This window comes from Pleurodeles waltl, chromosome 2_2, assembly GCF_031143425.1.
Source record: "Pleurodeles waltl isolate 20211129_DDA chromosome 2_2, aPleWal1.hap1.20221129, whole genome shotgun sequence".
Taxonomy (NCBI): domain Eukaryota; kingdom Metazoa; phylum Chordata; class Amphibia; order Caudata; family Salamandridae; genus Pleurodeles; species Pleurodeles waltl.
The window spans coordinates 898,123,850-898,139,911 of record NC_090439.1 but is presented as its reverse complement, the minus strand read 5'-3'; the positions used below and the strand labels follow the sequence as shown (position 1 = coordinate 898,139,911).

Genomic DNA, 16,062 nt, shown 5'->3' with positions numbered 1-16,062 from the left:
TTCATTCACCGTCACCCATGAAGGGTGCTACTCTGTCATTGCCTCCAATTATGCTAGATAACTGGTATAAACTTATCCACATAGTTTAGAAATGTATCTTAGATCAGGTAATTTCTTATAAGTTCACTGATTAGTTTTATTTTTATCTTTGGTTATGGGCAATGAGAGAATGAATTGTCTCCAAACCACGGATCCATTATGCAAAGAGGATTGATTTGCACTCTCCTTTGCAGCTTACCCTTAAGGAGACACCATTAAGACTCACCCTACACAACTAGAAGGATGATGAGTAGCATTGTCTCAGTAAGTACCACAGGTCTGAATACCACTAATAAAAAGGTGAACTATTGCACTGCTTGCTGGGAGTGAAACCATGACATCTAGTTGTAAGAGGAAATTCATTTGAATGCCTAATTAGACATAAGCAATATCCGACAACATTCTTCTCCTCAGCACAGTCCATACACAATGGTTTTGCCCTCCATTTCTACAGTATAGATGCTAGAGTTTTCCTTTGCAAAGCAAGGCAGAGGGGTAGATTTAACATTGTGATGGGCTGGCTGCAGAGCAAATAATTTAAAATTGCTACAACATATCACTGAATGCGGGACAGCATAAATTCTGGCAGGTATTCTTTGTGACATTGGCAGGCTTTGCAGAAGGGGACATACAGGTAACAGTCAATTTAATTCATCCTGGAATGCTAAATAATTAACTACCTCTAGTGGTACAAACCCACAAACTGGTGCTTTCCCGAAGAGGCTGAATGCTATTATATGGTACTAGAGTCTCCAAGACATTTAAAGGGAACTTCATGAGGGGCATGAAACAACACCTTCTTTTCCCTTGTCCACAGGTCCTATTCAAGGATTGTTTCCATACTAGTTAGTAATTGTATAATTGTATAATTTCAGGCACCAGAGATGTGAAAGTTTACTTGATTATTCTCTCTGACCATGCTGCAGTGACACTGTCTCTCTTTCTCTGGATGACTCAGAATCACATTGACGAAACTGGAGATTGAATCCTCCCTTGCTTTTACCCTAATGACACAGGGGTGTAATGAAGGGAAAGTGTCATAAGTTTGATGGTGAAACTTTCAAACAAGGAATTGTTGAAGTGGACATTAGGAACGCCTGAGAGTGAAAATAAAAATGTGCTGTCTATGGCCCAACTCTGTAAGGCCACTGCCTTGAGGGAAAAATGTAATGAATGGCTCCAACAGGGCTGAGATGATGCTTCTTTGCCTTACAAAGAAGAACTATGGCAAGGGGAACAATGTAGGGCCACAATTGGCACAACTGCTTAGATAAAACTTGAGGACAGCTATGTCCCAGAGATACTTTCCTCAGAGGGGGAACCCCTACACGTGAGATAGACAAAGTGGAGGAATTTTGCTCTTTTCACACTTCTCTCTGTGCTGTTGCTATATCAGCTCAGCTGACCATCTTCAAATGGGCTAGTTGGATGATACCTATAAGAATTACATTTCTCCAGCTCTGAAAGAGGCAAAGGCAGGCCACATACCAATTTAGATAGTGACGGCTAATAAGAAGCTAAAAAGTTGGTTGGTAAATCCCCAGGTTCTAATGCATTCTTGGGAGACTTCTACGAAACACTCACACACAACCTTGCTCCTAAGTTGCTAGCTGTATTTATTCGATTTGAGGAGAAAAGTAGAGTCATCCCATCAATGGGAGAAGTGAACATAACTCTTATGCTTAAATCAGGAAAGGGCCCTAAACTGTGCTGATCCTAAACGCCCATCACCATTAAGAGTATTGATGCAAAATTATTCACAAAGATCCTGACAATAAGACTGGATACTCTTTTATCTGCCCTGACCCATCAAGACCAATCAAGATTTTTTATGGGGCAACAAATCCACCACAATGCGAGAAGAGTAGCTCATTTGGTAGAAAAGGTCCAGGGGTGAATCACTCCAAACCATATTACTGTCCTTAGATGCAGAAAAGGCCTTCAACCAGGTCGATGGGTGATTTCTCTCAACACAAACAATGGAAGGGCCACCGTTTATCTCAATGGCCTTATCTGGTTACCACAAACCAGAATCCAAAATAGATCTGAATGGAAGCATGTTCCTTCCATTTCCTTTGCTTAAGGTTTCCACAGATACAGTACTAAAATAACTCTTATTCTGAGGCAACCCACACATACATCCAATCCACACCACAGAATTCCACACCATGCTATAAAATTCAACAGCACACCCCTTAAACTCCACTACATACCACTCCACAACAAAAAAAAATCCACATATTGCACTCCATAACACACAATTCCACCGTATATAATTCCAGTAACTCAATACTACATAATTACTATCTACATATTTCCACTGCACACCATGCCACACAATTCCACTACACAGATTCACTCCACAACACATGATTTCCACACCATACAATTCCACAACATGCAATTCCACAACTAACAATTTCAATCCAGTCCACATAATTCCACTACACACCACATACATACACTCCATAACCAATGGGTAAAAGTAATTGGGCCAAATGTGCGACCATTTCATTTTGCGAGTCTCTAATTGTGATTTTTATGAGACTAGCAATTAGAAACATGCAAATGAAATGTACGAATGTGTCTCAGACACATTTAGCGATTCCCAATGGGGTCGCAAATGGCCTAACTCATCAATATTCATGAGGTAGGTAGTAATTTGCGACCCTATTGGAAATGGCCAGCAGTCACAGGGATATTGGTCTGCTGGGGACAGCAGACCACCATGTCTGTGACTGCTTTTTAAATAAAGTAGTTTTCTGCTCCTTAAAGGAAAACGGGATGGATTTCAAACAAAAAAATTAAGTTTTCTTTTAATTTTTTCAGAGTGGACAGTGGGCATGGGAACACTGTCTGCTCTGAAAAAATATTGCTGCCCCCATTTACTTATTTTGCAATTTGGTAAATAATTTAATGAATCACAAAATAGCACTGGTACATGCCAAAATGCTACTTTGTAGTCACAGATGGCCCGATTATGCGAATTGGCCCATTTGCGACATGAAAACAGCTACGTACATCTGGCCCATTGTCATTTACAATGCCAATAACTCTAACTCAAGCAAATGTGAGACCCATTGCATTTCCAGTGCTTGTTTACTTCTGCTTTCACTGGCAAACGAGTTCCTGTTTCCGCACCCTTAACAGAGTGCATTTGTTCAGATGAAGTACTCTGACAACATTCAACAAACTACGATCAGTGCAAGTCAATTCCATTGACTGACATATTCTGGGTCTACTAACACATTTAAAAAAATTGGGATTGATACAAACATGTACACACAGGGATGTAGTTTCAGAGGGGCATGTTTGGGGTGTTACGCCTACCTAATAAATGTATTTTCAGCTAAAAAGGTGCTTAGAGTCACGGATGGTGAAGTGACTGTTGGATTTTGTGAGAGGGAGGTTCTGACTATCTGGTCTGCCCAGATTTTTTTTTGCTTTTGACCTTTTGCTGTGGGGGATTCTCATAGCCTGAAACTCACCCAAAGTAAACATGGTCCATGATAAAATGGACTGTGTGTATTTGCCACCGTGGCAGCCTTCTTAAGATAAGGCTGCTGCGAGGCAGTAAAAGTAGGAGGCCCAGGGCTGGGTACATATGAACAAGTGTGCATGCACGCATGCTCCCGTGTGAGGGCTGAATGGGGAGGACTCAACGAGGAGGGGCTCCTTGGAGGAATTGCTGGAGGAGGCCTCGGCAGGAGTGTCAGAGAGGAGGGGAGCTGAGACCCTCAGACCACATGTGAAACAGGCTCTTGGGCAACACCATTTTGAGCTATCCCAGAAGGCTGTGCAGGAAGGTTGAGACGGGGCAGAGAGGTGATGTGGCACAACAGGATAGGCCAAAGATGTGGCCCTGCTGGACACTTCTGCTGCCACTTAAAAGGTCATGCACAGGGGCTAGAGCTCTCTCTTGGATGTGCTTTCCTGCAGAACACTGGGACTGAAGATGGGCGTCATGGATAACTGGAAGGAAGAACTCCCTGACTGCCCAATGGGGCCAGGACTCTGCCCTTAATTGACCCCCAGACCAGTGGGGCACACCCCAGGACCAGATAAGCTGGTCTCCTTACTCCCACTGTGGACCAGTTGGAGGAAAGACTGGGCATTTGAGTAAGGAAAGCGCACTGCTTAGAGAAGACACGCAAGGGAAAGACTGGCGCAAGGAGTCAGTGATATTGGTTCCCTACCAAGTTGGGAATATTCAAGGCCAGAAGGCCTGAAGAAAGTGCTCCAGGTGGCAAGGGCTTGAAACAAAGACCAGAGGGCTTCACCGTTGATTTCCACATGGCTCCTGGGGTGCGCCGGGGCCTGCTCCCAAGAGGAGAAAAATGGTTGAGGAGCGCCATCATGCATCTTCTGGTGAAGTGGAGAATGTGAGGAAGCGCCGTTGTACTGTCTCGAATGATGAGGAGGAGGGGCCCAGAACCCCATCCCTGCAACCCCAACGTGATGACAAGCCGTGAAGTGCCATCGCAGTCCCCGTGAAGGGACTGGGAGGGAGCCTCAGGACCCCATCCTTGTGGCCCCACTGAGAGAAAGGAAAGTTGGGAAGCACAGTCTCACTCCCCATGAAGCTGTTGGAGGTGCAGGACCCTATCCCTGGGCCCCGATGATGAGCGGGATTGGGGGAGTGCCGTCGTGCCCACCCCAAAGGTGAGCTGGGGCCCAGGACCCCATCTCTGGGCCCTAATGGTGGGAAAACGGAGGGGAGAGTGTTGCCACACTCCCCCAAGTGGACTGGAAGGCCGCCACATTTGAAGCATCTGCCTGCAGGAGGGGGCAGACCAGAACAGGAGCTGGCTCCCATGGCAGCACACAAAGGGCTCACTGCACGGTGTGCCGGCGGGAGCGGCTGGGGGTGGGTTCCCCGAGCCACTCCTCAATAAAGACCAGCAAGTGGGGTGTTCAGGTGGGATTAGAGGTGGCATGTCTGGAAGCATATTCCATGTCTGGGTTGCAAGATAAGAGAAGAATCCTCCTCCGGCTGTGCTCTTTCTGATTCTGGGGATGGCGGCATGGATGAGTTGGGAAGATCGGAGCTGCTTGGTGGGGGTGTAGGTCAGGCGGTGGTTGAGGTAGGCCAGTCCTACGTTGTGCAGTGCCTTGTAGGTGTGCGTTAGTAGCTTGTAAGTGATACGTTTGTCGACTGGGAGCCAGTGCAGGTGTCTGAGGTGGGCGGAGATGTGGGTGTGGCGGGGGAGGTTCTGAATGTGTCTGGCTGCTGCGTTCTGGATTCTCTGTAGTCTTGTTTGGAGCTTCTTTGTGATGCCGGCATAGAGTGCATTGCCGTTTTCTAGTTTGCTGCTGATAAGTGAGTGGGTGACCGTCCTTCTTGTCTCAGTGAGGATCCACTTAAAAATCTTCTTAAGTAGGTGCATGGTGTGGAAGCAAGACGATGAGATGCTGTTGAATTGGTGGGTCATGGAGAGCATGGAGTCCAGGATGATGCCCAGGTTGTGTGCGTGGTCTGTGGCAGTGGGAGCATTTCCTAGGGCGGTTGTCCACCAGGAGTCGTCCCAGGAGGATGGGGTGGAGCCAAGTACGAGGATCTCTGTCTTGTCCGAGTTGATTTTGAGGCAGCTGGTTTCCATCCAGGCAGTGACTGCATGGAAATTTGTCTTGACTGTTGATGGGTCGTTGGTCAAGGAGAGGATCAGTTGGGTATCGTCGGCGTGGGATATGATGTTTAGGCTATATTCCAACATGCCTATACATGTTTCATGTTAATGCTTTATTTGAGGAATGAGACTGACAGCCACTAGTGATCAAAGTAGTTGTACTTTATTGCCAGTATCAGGTGATCTTACTCTAGTTTACAGTCATATATTGCACTGGAATACAAGTGAAGGCTTTGTTATGTGGGTGGTTGGTCTACTTCTCCCTTTGGCAGAGATTGCCAGCCTTCCATATTCAAGCTACCGGATCAGCAGCAAATTTTCACCATAAGAAATTCAGCTATCATTGTGGGAGTATTTTCAATGAGATTGTTCAATGCTGTCTTGCCCTCCATGTCATGGTGCCATGACAGACAGGGCAGTTCTTTTAAACATTTTTTTAAATACAAACCCCAAAAGAGGCTGAATATTTTTCTTCCAGACATGCTACGAGTTTGCTCCTATTTTATGTCAGTCATTGTTATATTTTTCGTTTCTGAAGTGCCATGTCATGCATGGCAGCCCTAGGTAGATCTGTGTCAGAGGCCCTGATCAGAAGTATCAGAAGCCCTGTGCTATGTACGTCTGGCTACAGATGTCATTGAGCTGTAGGCGCTAAAGAAGCTGGCTCACACCTTAGGTGTTTTTGGCAGCTGAGCCGGCTAGAAACACAGTACTCCTTCCACCTCTAAAAAAGAGGTTTGGTAGGTGAGCAATTTTCAATTTTCTATTTTTTAACAAATGCCCCAATGCATTCATTTTTTAATGAGACTCTAAATTCAATCTTTACCACAAGTAATGTTGAATAGCTTTTTGGTAGAGTGCAAATAATCGAAACAGGCTAATAACTGCCTAGTCATCGTCAAATCCATTTTTATCAAAAAGGTCAGACTTTGGCCCCCTAACTGGGATTGTAGACCAGCTACCGGGCCGTTTAGAATTACAAGTTTTTGTTTTTTATACAGGAAATATGCAGGAATCAGCATGAAAACACTGATTCCTGTATATTATTCCCGACAATCTCATATTCCCTGTCATTTCCCTACTCGTGAATTTATAAGACTGCCCAGTAACAGTAATTCCAAGGTGTGGCACTAAGAGTGATACTTTGAGGGCACACGTAACCCAGGCCTCGGAGTAAAAGCGCCACACAGAGCGGTTCCGCCCTTATATGTCCTAGTAGGTCTAGGCTCAACATATTGTAACGTGGTGCATAATTGGCTGTTTCCACATGCACGCCTTTTAAAAAAATGATTACACCAATGGTGCGTGTGACTATCTGCTTGCAAGTTAATAGCGTGCATAGGCCTACTTCGAAAGGCATTTACTGCGATAGAATTTAATAGAGCACAATCTCATTCACAATTCAGAGGATAAAGGGATAGCGTGAATTTGCCTTCATGATTGTTTTCATAACACTTGTGCCCAGATTTACCACGACTTTGCGTCAGGGTTGCGTTACTTCTTAAATGCTAACCCGAAGCAAAGTCTCCTGGTGGGATTTACAATACCCCGTAAATCAGCAACTCAAGATTTGTATTGATTTGATAGTAAATCCAAGTAATACAGCGCGGCGCTATGCGTGACTTTCTGTCAAGGGGTGTTCAGTGGGTGGTGCATGTGCGCAAATCGTAGAATTGTAGACAGGGATTTGACCAATATCCTGCGCCTCCCCGACAGGCGTAACAAGGAGAAATGTTATTTGTCCTCGTTTTCCATATTTGACAGCGTGCTGAATTCTAAAGCACACATACAAAGAGGGAAATGCCCAAAGTATAGTTTTTGTCAGTGCTTAATTTGTAAATAAAAACGTGCCAGTGCTCAAAGCCCTCCTTTTAAACACGCTGCTGCAATTAATTGTGGGGACAGGGAATACCGAGGCAGCGTAATCCTGAAGCCATCTCGGGCCTTTTCAATCCATTTAAAGCCACTCCCTGCTCCTTCAGCTCACACCTGCAGCTTTCTGTTTTCTCCCTTTGTGACGCTTTTTCGTTTTTCTCTTCCTCCGTCTTTCCCATATGTGTCTTTTCCTCCCAGCAAATGCTTGAAGCAGAAGAATAAGCCCCGGCCCTCAAAAAAGCTCAACACCGGATACAACAAGCACAAATTAAGCACTGGTTTTTGTGCAGGAACAAACACCTTCCTGTAGGCAAACATTACATATCACAGTGCAGACACCCTTACACTAAAGCGCAAAGTTGTCTACATTGGCGCATCGGCGGCCAAAAGTGTGCTAGCACAGGAAGAGAACAGAACATCTGAGGAGATATGGTCCTCTTCTGCTCTCTACCGCTCATGCAACACAAAGCAGCAACTTTATTACCTGTTTGCACATCTGCCCACAGGGGTATCTTTTGCATGTATTTCATAATTCTGACTGCCACCAGCAGGAGTACATCCGTTTTCACGAGGGGAAGCCCGCAACAGCCCCCAGAATACGTGTGAGTGTTGGAAAAGGGGTTTCTCCACAGAAAAAAGAAACCCTAGTCAAGAAAAAATAAGTTTACCAGTGCTAATGCACATGTTCTTTGCGTTTGCACACATAATAATGTAGTCTGAAGGCGTGTATATATTAGTAAATATTTACGCGTCTGAAAACCGTGGGACGCTATGGCAGTCACATTGTCCCTAAGGTACTCTGAGAACTATTTGAAAGTTCCTGAAAAGGTGAAAATGAAAGCAAATCTTCAGAGGCGTGGGTTTGTCAGTAAAATTGGGGGGTGAGATTCAGATTCTCCAACAATCAAGCTGGCATATGATATTTAAATACTTTAGACAGTCAGGATGCATGAGAAAAGCTGTTTGGCAGTGGAAAGGGAGAGGGTGCTGATTGGAAGGAGCACTAAGAGGAAAATACAATATTTTGTGAAATTACTTACATTTCTGAAGACTTTCAAAACAGAGAGCGGGAGTGTGTTTGTGCATTTTTGTCTGCGAGCATGTAAAATTCCAGGAGAAACCGGACAGACATCTCCCCGACTGAGAGCACCTGTACTCAACTATTTATCGGAAAATACATTTATTAGGGGGTGTAACATCCCATGCATCCCCCTCAAGCTAAGAATGTGCAAATCTTGTGTATATTTCCCTTGGAAATCGTTTACACATTGAAACCATTCACTTGTTGTTGTGCGAAGCAGGGATGGGCCGATAATGCTGACTGCAGGGGGAGGTTGGGTCGAGCAGTATTCCAGGGCTCACACACCTTTAAGCTGCAGGTAGCGGTCTCATGATCCGTATGGTACGTAAGGATATCAGAGAGTAGTTACTGAGAAGAGACTAATGCACCATAAAAACAGTCACGAAGGAGACAGATTTCCCTTGCTCATACAGTACAGTAGAGCACGGACGGGGATGAGGGACATTGATGTTGTGGATGTGCACTACATGATTACATTGCACGGCTGGTAATGCCATGATCTCCTGCAGGTCTGCCAGCCCGTCGCTGTCAAGAGGGAACCTTACAAGGGAGAGGTGGTCAAGATGAAGACATAGACGGCTTCGCTATCAGGTGACTATTTTTCACTTTTTTTCTTATAAACCCCTGCAGCCTATGGTGCTCATTACAGGCAGTGCGGAGCGGTATTACAGCATGGTTTTCGGTAGTGCTATCAATCCTCGCAATTGCTAGTGATACTGTGGCTGATGTTTCACACCAAGCGTTGCTGCTTGCTTTTCCTCTTACAGATTCCACCTGCACATAGCAATTGAGATTTGTGAGCAGAAAATGGCCCAGAATTCGTGAAAAAACATGCGGTAAATGGCCCGGTAATGCCTGGTCCTGCATGTTATTCTCCATTCCATGACTCAAGCTTGTAATACCTGGCAAATAGGATGGAACTGTCACCTTAGGTCGTTTTACACAAAGTGCCCCCCGGGCAGCAAGAGACCCATGCACCGGCTTTTTGAGACCCTGGGACACTACAGAACACAGCAGTGGCACAACAAAGGCCCCTAAAGCCCCTGCAGTATAGGGGGGCGAGCTCCAGGAGACCCCCCATGCGCATTACCCTGGCCTGAGCGCTCCTGGGTGAGTCTGGAAGGCGGCCATCCAGGCACTGTGCAGGGGGAGCCCCCTCAAGTTTCATTATGCCACTGTTACAAAAGGGGCCGCAGACACATAAACGGCCTCTTCTGTAATACAAAGTGTGTTGTCCCCCACTACAGTCGTAAGGAGTCATTACCCAATTTGCATGGACACGTGCAAATGATGGGAACACTTTGCCTCTGCACCCAGGTGCTTATTATAGATGTGGTGCAGAGGCAAAGAGAATGTCTGAAAGCTGTCTGACTGTGTGCCACAAAGAGGCGGTATACAGTGTGCCCCCTGAAAAGGAGCAAAGAGGTCCCATAGACACCCCAGACATCCCCATCAGGCAAATGCATTTATTCACTGCACCCACCTGCAGGGGAATCTTTCCTCCTTTTATGAAGGAGGCCACATGCCATCTTCTCTGTGAAAGGTGGAGCGGCTGCTTCCAACAGCTGCAGTGCCTTTCACTAATGCACTGTCCCCTGAGCACACAAAAGTTTGTTGCTGCCCTGGGGGAAGTCCATCATCTGTAACAAGGTGCACTGTCTCTGTTTGGCCCCGGCACACCTAGTTAAAGATTAATTGTGACACAGGTAAGAACTGTGCACCCAGTCGCGGCTGGTATCGGGGCGGGGGGTTACACAACAACACCACAAAAAGCTTACCTGCCGCATCACTGCATCAGCTCTTCAGGCTCCACTGTCTACTGCAGGCACAGGCTCGCAGCCTGCCCTGAGACCAATCTTAACCCTGCACTCAAGCTGCTGGAAGCATGAGAGCAGCGTCAGGATTGGCCTGAGCGCCCTCAATTTGTGCTCCCAGGCAGACTGGGAGCCTGTGCCTGCTGTCTCCAACCCGGCAACACAGCTCAGGTTGGAGACAGCTCAGTGTGCATGTCGGTTTGGCCGTCCTGAGACAGCCAGCCAAACCCACATGCGCACTGAGGGGAGTGCACACCACTCCCCCTCCATTACTGTCATCCCCCATGTCCCTGCTCCCTAGAAAAATAAAACAATAATAAACATGTTTTATTATAATTTTATTTTTCAAGTTTTGCGGGGGGCAATGAGCCACTGCTGGGTGTACCCTTTACATAATACATTCACTTCTAATGTTAATACCAGGCCTGGTATTACAACTTCTTTTTTAATCAATAAACTTGTAATAGGGCCCAATGGCAAAATAAGAAATTATTCTTCTTCTTATATCTGTGCATTCAATACCTGTTCATCATGCAACATCAGAACAATGTGACTTCTATTTTGCCTGGCATATAAGTAACACATCATTCACATACGAATCAGAAACCAACATCAATCAGCCCTTCTAGGTGGCAAGAAAAGCAGAAGAAATGGCATAGCATAGGGCAGCTTAAATAGTACATGTATGAAACACCAATATTCCAGAGCCATCGTAGAATGAGCTGGCTAGTCTACAAATCGCCTTGTAGGCCAGCAGAAGGGGAACATTTAAACCACTTTAGCGAGTCCCAAATCTAAGGTACTTAGCATCCTGCCATGTGGATCCCAAGGACCACGAAACCTAAAGCTCAAACACAACTAAAACAGGTATTATTGGTGTTAGGTAGAAGAAGTTATGCTGAAAGGAATAGGCTTATGACGTGATTTACAAAGTCATTTGAACTGAACTCTGTCTTACGTGAGCAAATGACTTGAATGTAAATCCCAGTTATAAGTTCACTTAAACAAATTTTACACTCAGAAAGCAATTAATTAACGCTTAATATTACAACTGCATATGCTCACAGTATCTGATAGTGGTTTTTTTCAACGAAGGTATGCTGTGGAAGGTAAGTGAAAACAACAAGTGATGGACAGAATGCTGAACATTGTCAAACATTCACCCCCAGTACAGTGATCTGGGCCTAAATCCATCGTTTTTTTGCTGCCCATGCCATTCCAGTTTGGACCCAGCCATATGCAAATCAGTCTTGACCCTGTTCCCCATGGGAACAGTCCAGCGCGAACTGCTAGGCCAGGTCTTCCCTGGACTGGAAACAAGCATCCTGGGACCAGTTTCGGGGTTTCACCCCTCATCAGCCAGGCTAGCTTGAATCCAGTGGCATGGGAAGCACGGGACCCACGTATGGGCATACCCTTCTCACTTAGGGCGACAAAGCAAAAACAACAAGTGATGGACGGAATGTTGAACATTGTCAAACATTCACCCCCAGTACAGTGATCTGGGCCTAAATCCATCATTTTTTTGCTGCCATGCCCATGCCATTCCAGTTTGGATCCAGCCACATGCAAATCAGTCTTGACCCTGTTTCCCATGGGAACAGTCCAGCCCGAACTGCTAGGCCAGGTCTTCCCTGGACTGGAAACAAGCATCCTGGGACCGGTTTTGGGGTTTCACCCCTCATCAGCCAGGCTAGCTTGAATCCAGTGGCAAGTGAACACCCACAAACCTGTGAGGCACATTTCCATTCTGGATATGGTTGGAGATTCACTGAAGTGACAGAGACAATCTGTGTCCGTGATAGGAATAGGTAGACAACATTTCCAAAATTAGTGGGGGTGGAGGGTAAGGGTTTTCTCCACAGCAGAACATATTTCCCTTTGGAGAGAAATAAAAAATGTTTAAAGTGCAATTACACCACTGTGCTGTGTTTATGCTTGTGCAAATGTACACCTTTTGCATTTACTTATGTGAAAAAGCTGTTGAATGTGAGGAACTTTACATGCACAATAGAATTCCAGGGCTACTCCAGGCAAACCTTGACTGTCACACATTATCAGGCGCACATCTGCAACCTTCTGTGAAGTCCAAAACATGTTAGAAATGTAGTCCAGACATAGATCTAAACCTATTAGAGTACATTTCTCAATTTTGGGAATTAATTTAAGTAAAGTTTAAAAGTCTTTTCCAAAAGTCCTCTGTTTGTCAAGGGCTCAAAGAGAGAGGGGAAAGAACATTCCAAAGATTGATTACCAAAACTGGAAAGGATTTTGTTGTAACTTGCTCTTTAATAATGATGTAAATTATGTAGTGTTCGGGGCATCATAAGAACTCTGTGGTGTGACCTTGGTAATCACTGAGTCAGTTGCATTGTGTCTGATTCAGGGGAATCTGTGCTCCTGTGGTGGATGCCAATAAGAACCTTAATACAGCGTTATCTTCAAGGTTCTAATTTAAAGTGACATTCAATAGCCTTATGATTGTTTGCTTTATCTTTCTATATAATCATTTGCATGATGGTATTACTTTACTGTAGTAGTTATGATATTACACGATTCTAGGTATTTTTCCTTTATACTTAATTTATTGTTCACGTTGTTCACCCCACCCCATCTGATAGGATACTATAAACGTATTCTTTATTCCTTTAACTTTCTTTTCTTCCTTTTCAGAATATTTTTCATTAGTGTAAAAGGGAGAAGATGTGTTGTAACTTGCCCTTTAATAATGATGTAGATTATGGAGTGTTAGGGGCGTCATAAGAACACCGTGGGTAACCTGGGTAACAACTGAGTCAGTTGGATTCTGGCTGATTCAGGGGAGTCTGTGCTCCTGTGGTGGATGCCAATAAAGAGAGTTTGAACCTTCAATACAGTGTTGGACTCGTTATAACAGATTTTCTGCTCTTATACTGTGTGTAGCAATTACCTCATCTTCTATAAATCCAAGAGCAAGCTTGTTGCCACGATATGGGTCACCAGAAGTCAGTCAATTGGGTGAGCACAGCTGTTGTTTTGACACACCCAACCTTCCGCTCATAAGCAAGTGATGAAGAATGCTTTCTACTGGGATTGGCTGTCATATGGAACATTTCTATCTTTGATGGTTAATTCTTGTACTTCTTTTTCTAGATAATCTGGATAGAAAGACGAGTCCTCTCTCTCAAGACGAAGACCATCCTTTTGGAAAAGACACCTTCTTGTTGGCCAATATTATGGATAACACCAGCAATATTTTGGAATAATTTAGCTTTTCTGCCGTTGCTGATCAAATTACACTAATTTTCTGATTGTATGTTAATTTGCAACTTTTAGATTAGTTTTCATACATATGTCCTGTACTTTACAATACATGTTGCTTTTTTAAAGATATGTAAATGCTGTGTTCATGCATTTGGAAAATCTGACATTCTGAAAGAAGTTTGCTTACTTTTGGCATACAAAGAAAACCTGGCAGAGACTGGTGCCTACTTGAGAAATATTCATTGGTCTCATGGCCACAATGAGGTGTCCCTCCTCAATGTGTCCTTTCTATTTCACTGCAAAAAATAGATATGAAAGGAATACTTGGTGGAAATTGTAGTTGGGGAAAAAAGCAGTGCAACTAATGGGCAGCTCTGCAACACGTGTCTTGAGGGCACATCTGCCATCATTGTTTTCTATTTTACTGCCTTTGAAATGCTGTTGTGGAATGAACCCATGATGTATTTCCATGTTTCACCATCTTCCTGCATTATCCTACCAAAAATCCTACATTTCCTGAAAAATACAAGGAATAGCTACTAATATATTACAAATCGCTTTTACACACTTGCCTTTGCATTTTTACATCTATTTATCACTAATCACATAATTAAACCCTCATGGCCTTAGGGTTCTACTTTATTTCTTTATCTTGATTGCATACATCTGATGTGAGCATATTCATCCATCATTTGGTTTATTAAATCAAAATGCATTCATTGAATGTTTTTTTCTTCGTAAGTGCTTGCTGTTAAGACCATGTTGGACATAGTACTACTCTACTATTAGAGTTAATTTTATACTCTCTAACCTAAGGTTATTTGTCCAAATGAATAAAGTTTAAAGCTGGAACAATCTCAACAAATGCATTGTTTCTTTTCTATAAGTTATTTATTCACCTCCGAAATCATGTTTTTTCGAAAGTTCATCAGCTTTGTGAAGCTGAACTATGATGTCTTGACTACTTTGTGTTTCTATTACTTACCAGTACTCTTCAGAGCCCTGAGTCCTAGAGCTCCTCATTCCAGTCCTAACATATCGAGTGGCCCCATCCCCTTGGCAGCTTCTTCCTATAAGCATTCCTTTTTCCAAATAGACTAGAGGTAGTCCATTTTTCATCCCCGTTAGGAATGAATTATAAACTCCTCCTCTCACCCACCTGCAGGCAAAGTACCTCCATGAATTGTATTGGCGAGACCCCTTTTCTGTCATAGAGGGGTGGGTGGGTTGAAAGACTGGGACGAAGACCACTAGAACTCAGAGTAATGAAGATTACTGGTAATTAATAGAAATATTGTCCCATCATCTGTGCTCCTCATCCCAGTCCCAAATATTGAGGATATATCTAAGCTTCAAGATCTGGACCAACAATACAATTTAGATGTGCATCAAAAGCAAAATTAATTTTATACAGTATACTAAAATAGGTTCAACAGAATTACTTCATTGTAGGTTTCAAAAATCAAAAGCGAAATAACAGAATCCTCATCCAGCACACTGAGCATATAATGAGAAACAAACGTGCTCTGGGTAGACTTGTTTTGTGCTTGGCAGATCGTTTATAACAATTTATCTGTGGCTTCTGCCCAGGAAGTAGAAACAGGCCTGGTTGTGCGCCCTGAATATTTTTGGTAGAGATGTATGCCTCTGAAATCGCTTGTTGAACCCAGTGACTTAAGGTAGTTGTAAAGACCTTTATAGCCCTTTTGGCTACACCACAAGCGATAAATACAGCATTTATACTATGGATTTCATTGTTATTCTCTACTCTAAATAAACCAGCAAGAGTCTTTTAGTATCCAAAGTGCATGGAATAGAATTGGAAGATTTCTCATATAAAACTGGTAGTACAATTTCTTGAGCTAAATGAAAATTACTTTGAATATTAGGCCTACATTTTGAGTCCGTTTTCAGCTCTACCCTATCTGGAAAACACTATGGTATGATCATGAAATGACTAGCACTCCTAATTCACCCAACCTTTTAGCAGATGTGATTGCTAACAGAAATCCTTCCTCTTCTTAAAGAAGCTCAAAGGGTCAGCTTTGTAAACCATCTAATACTATTGACAATTCCATGTTACACTGGGATTAGGAATTACTGGTTTTCTTAGTCTGAAACTCTTGGAGTCAGGAAGCTAAAGGTTACATTTGCAGTATATCTCTGCAAGACATTCTGAAGCATCTTATTGCTGCCCATTGGGCTGCAGTAGTACATGGTGACAACCCTTTTAAAGATCCACCCCTAAAAAAATCCAGAATCTGAAATGGATCACACCATGATGCCATCAAACTCCTTGTCCACACCACTTTTCAAAGTTTCTCCAGTACTTAGCGTCGGTGGATAAGGTTGATGGGTTTCTGGGGGCTTATCTTTCTAATTC

The 16,062-nt window shown here is 43.8% G+C and overlaps 1 protein-coding gene across 2 annotated transcripts in view; it reads left to right on the top strand.

Moving 5' to 3' along the window:
- DPYS (dihydropyrimidinase) overlaps positions 1 to 14,544 on the top strand; it is a 417,549-nt gene extending 403,005 nt beyond the window's left edge. For both annotated transcript variants that reach the window (XM_069220604.1, XM_069220603.1), the window contains exons 9-10: positions 9,132 to 9,213; positions 13,569 to 14,544. In XM_069220604.1, the coding sequence (XP_069076705.1) occupies positions 9,132 to 9,197 (66 nt within the window). In that variant the 3' untranslated portion in view covers positions 9,198 to 9,213; positions 13,569 to 14,544. The remainder of the gene's footprint in view (positions 1 to 9,131; positions 9,214 to 13,568) is intronic.
- The last annotated feature ends 1,518 nt before the right edge of the window (positions 14,545 to 16,062 follow it).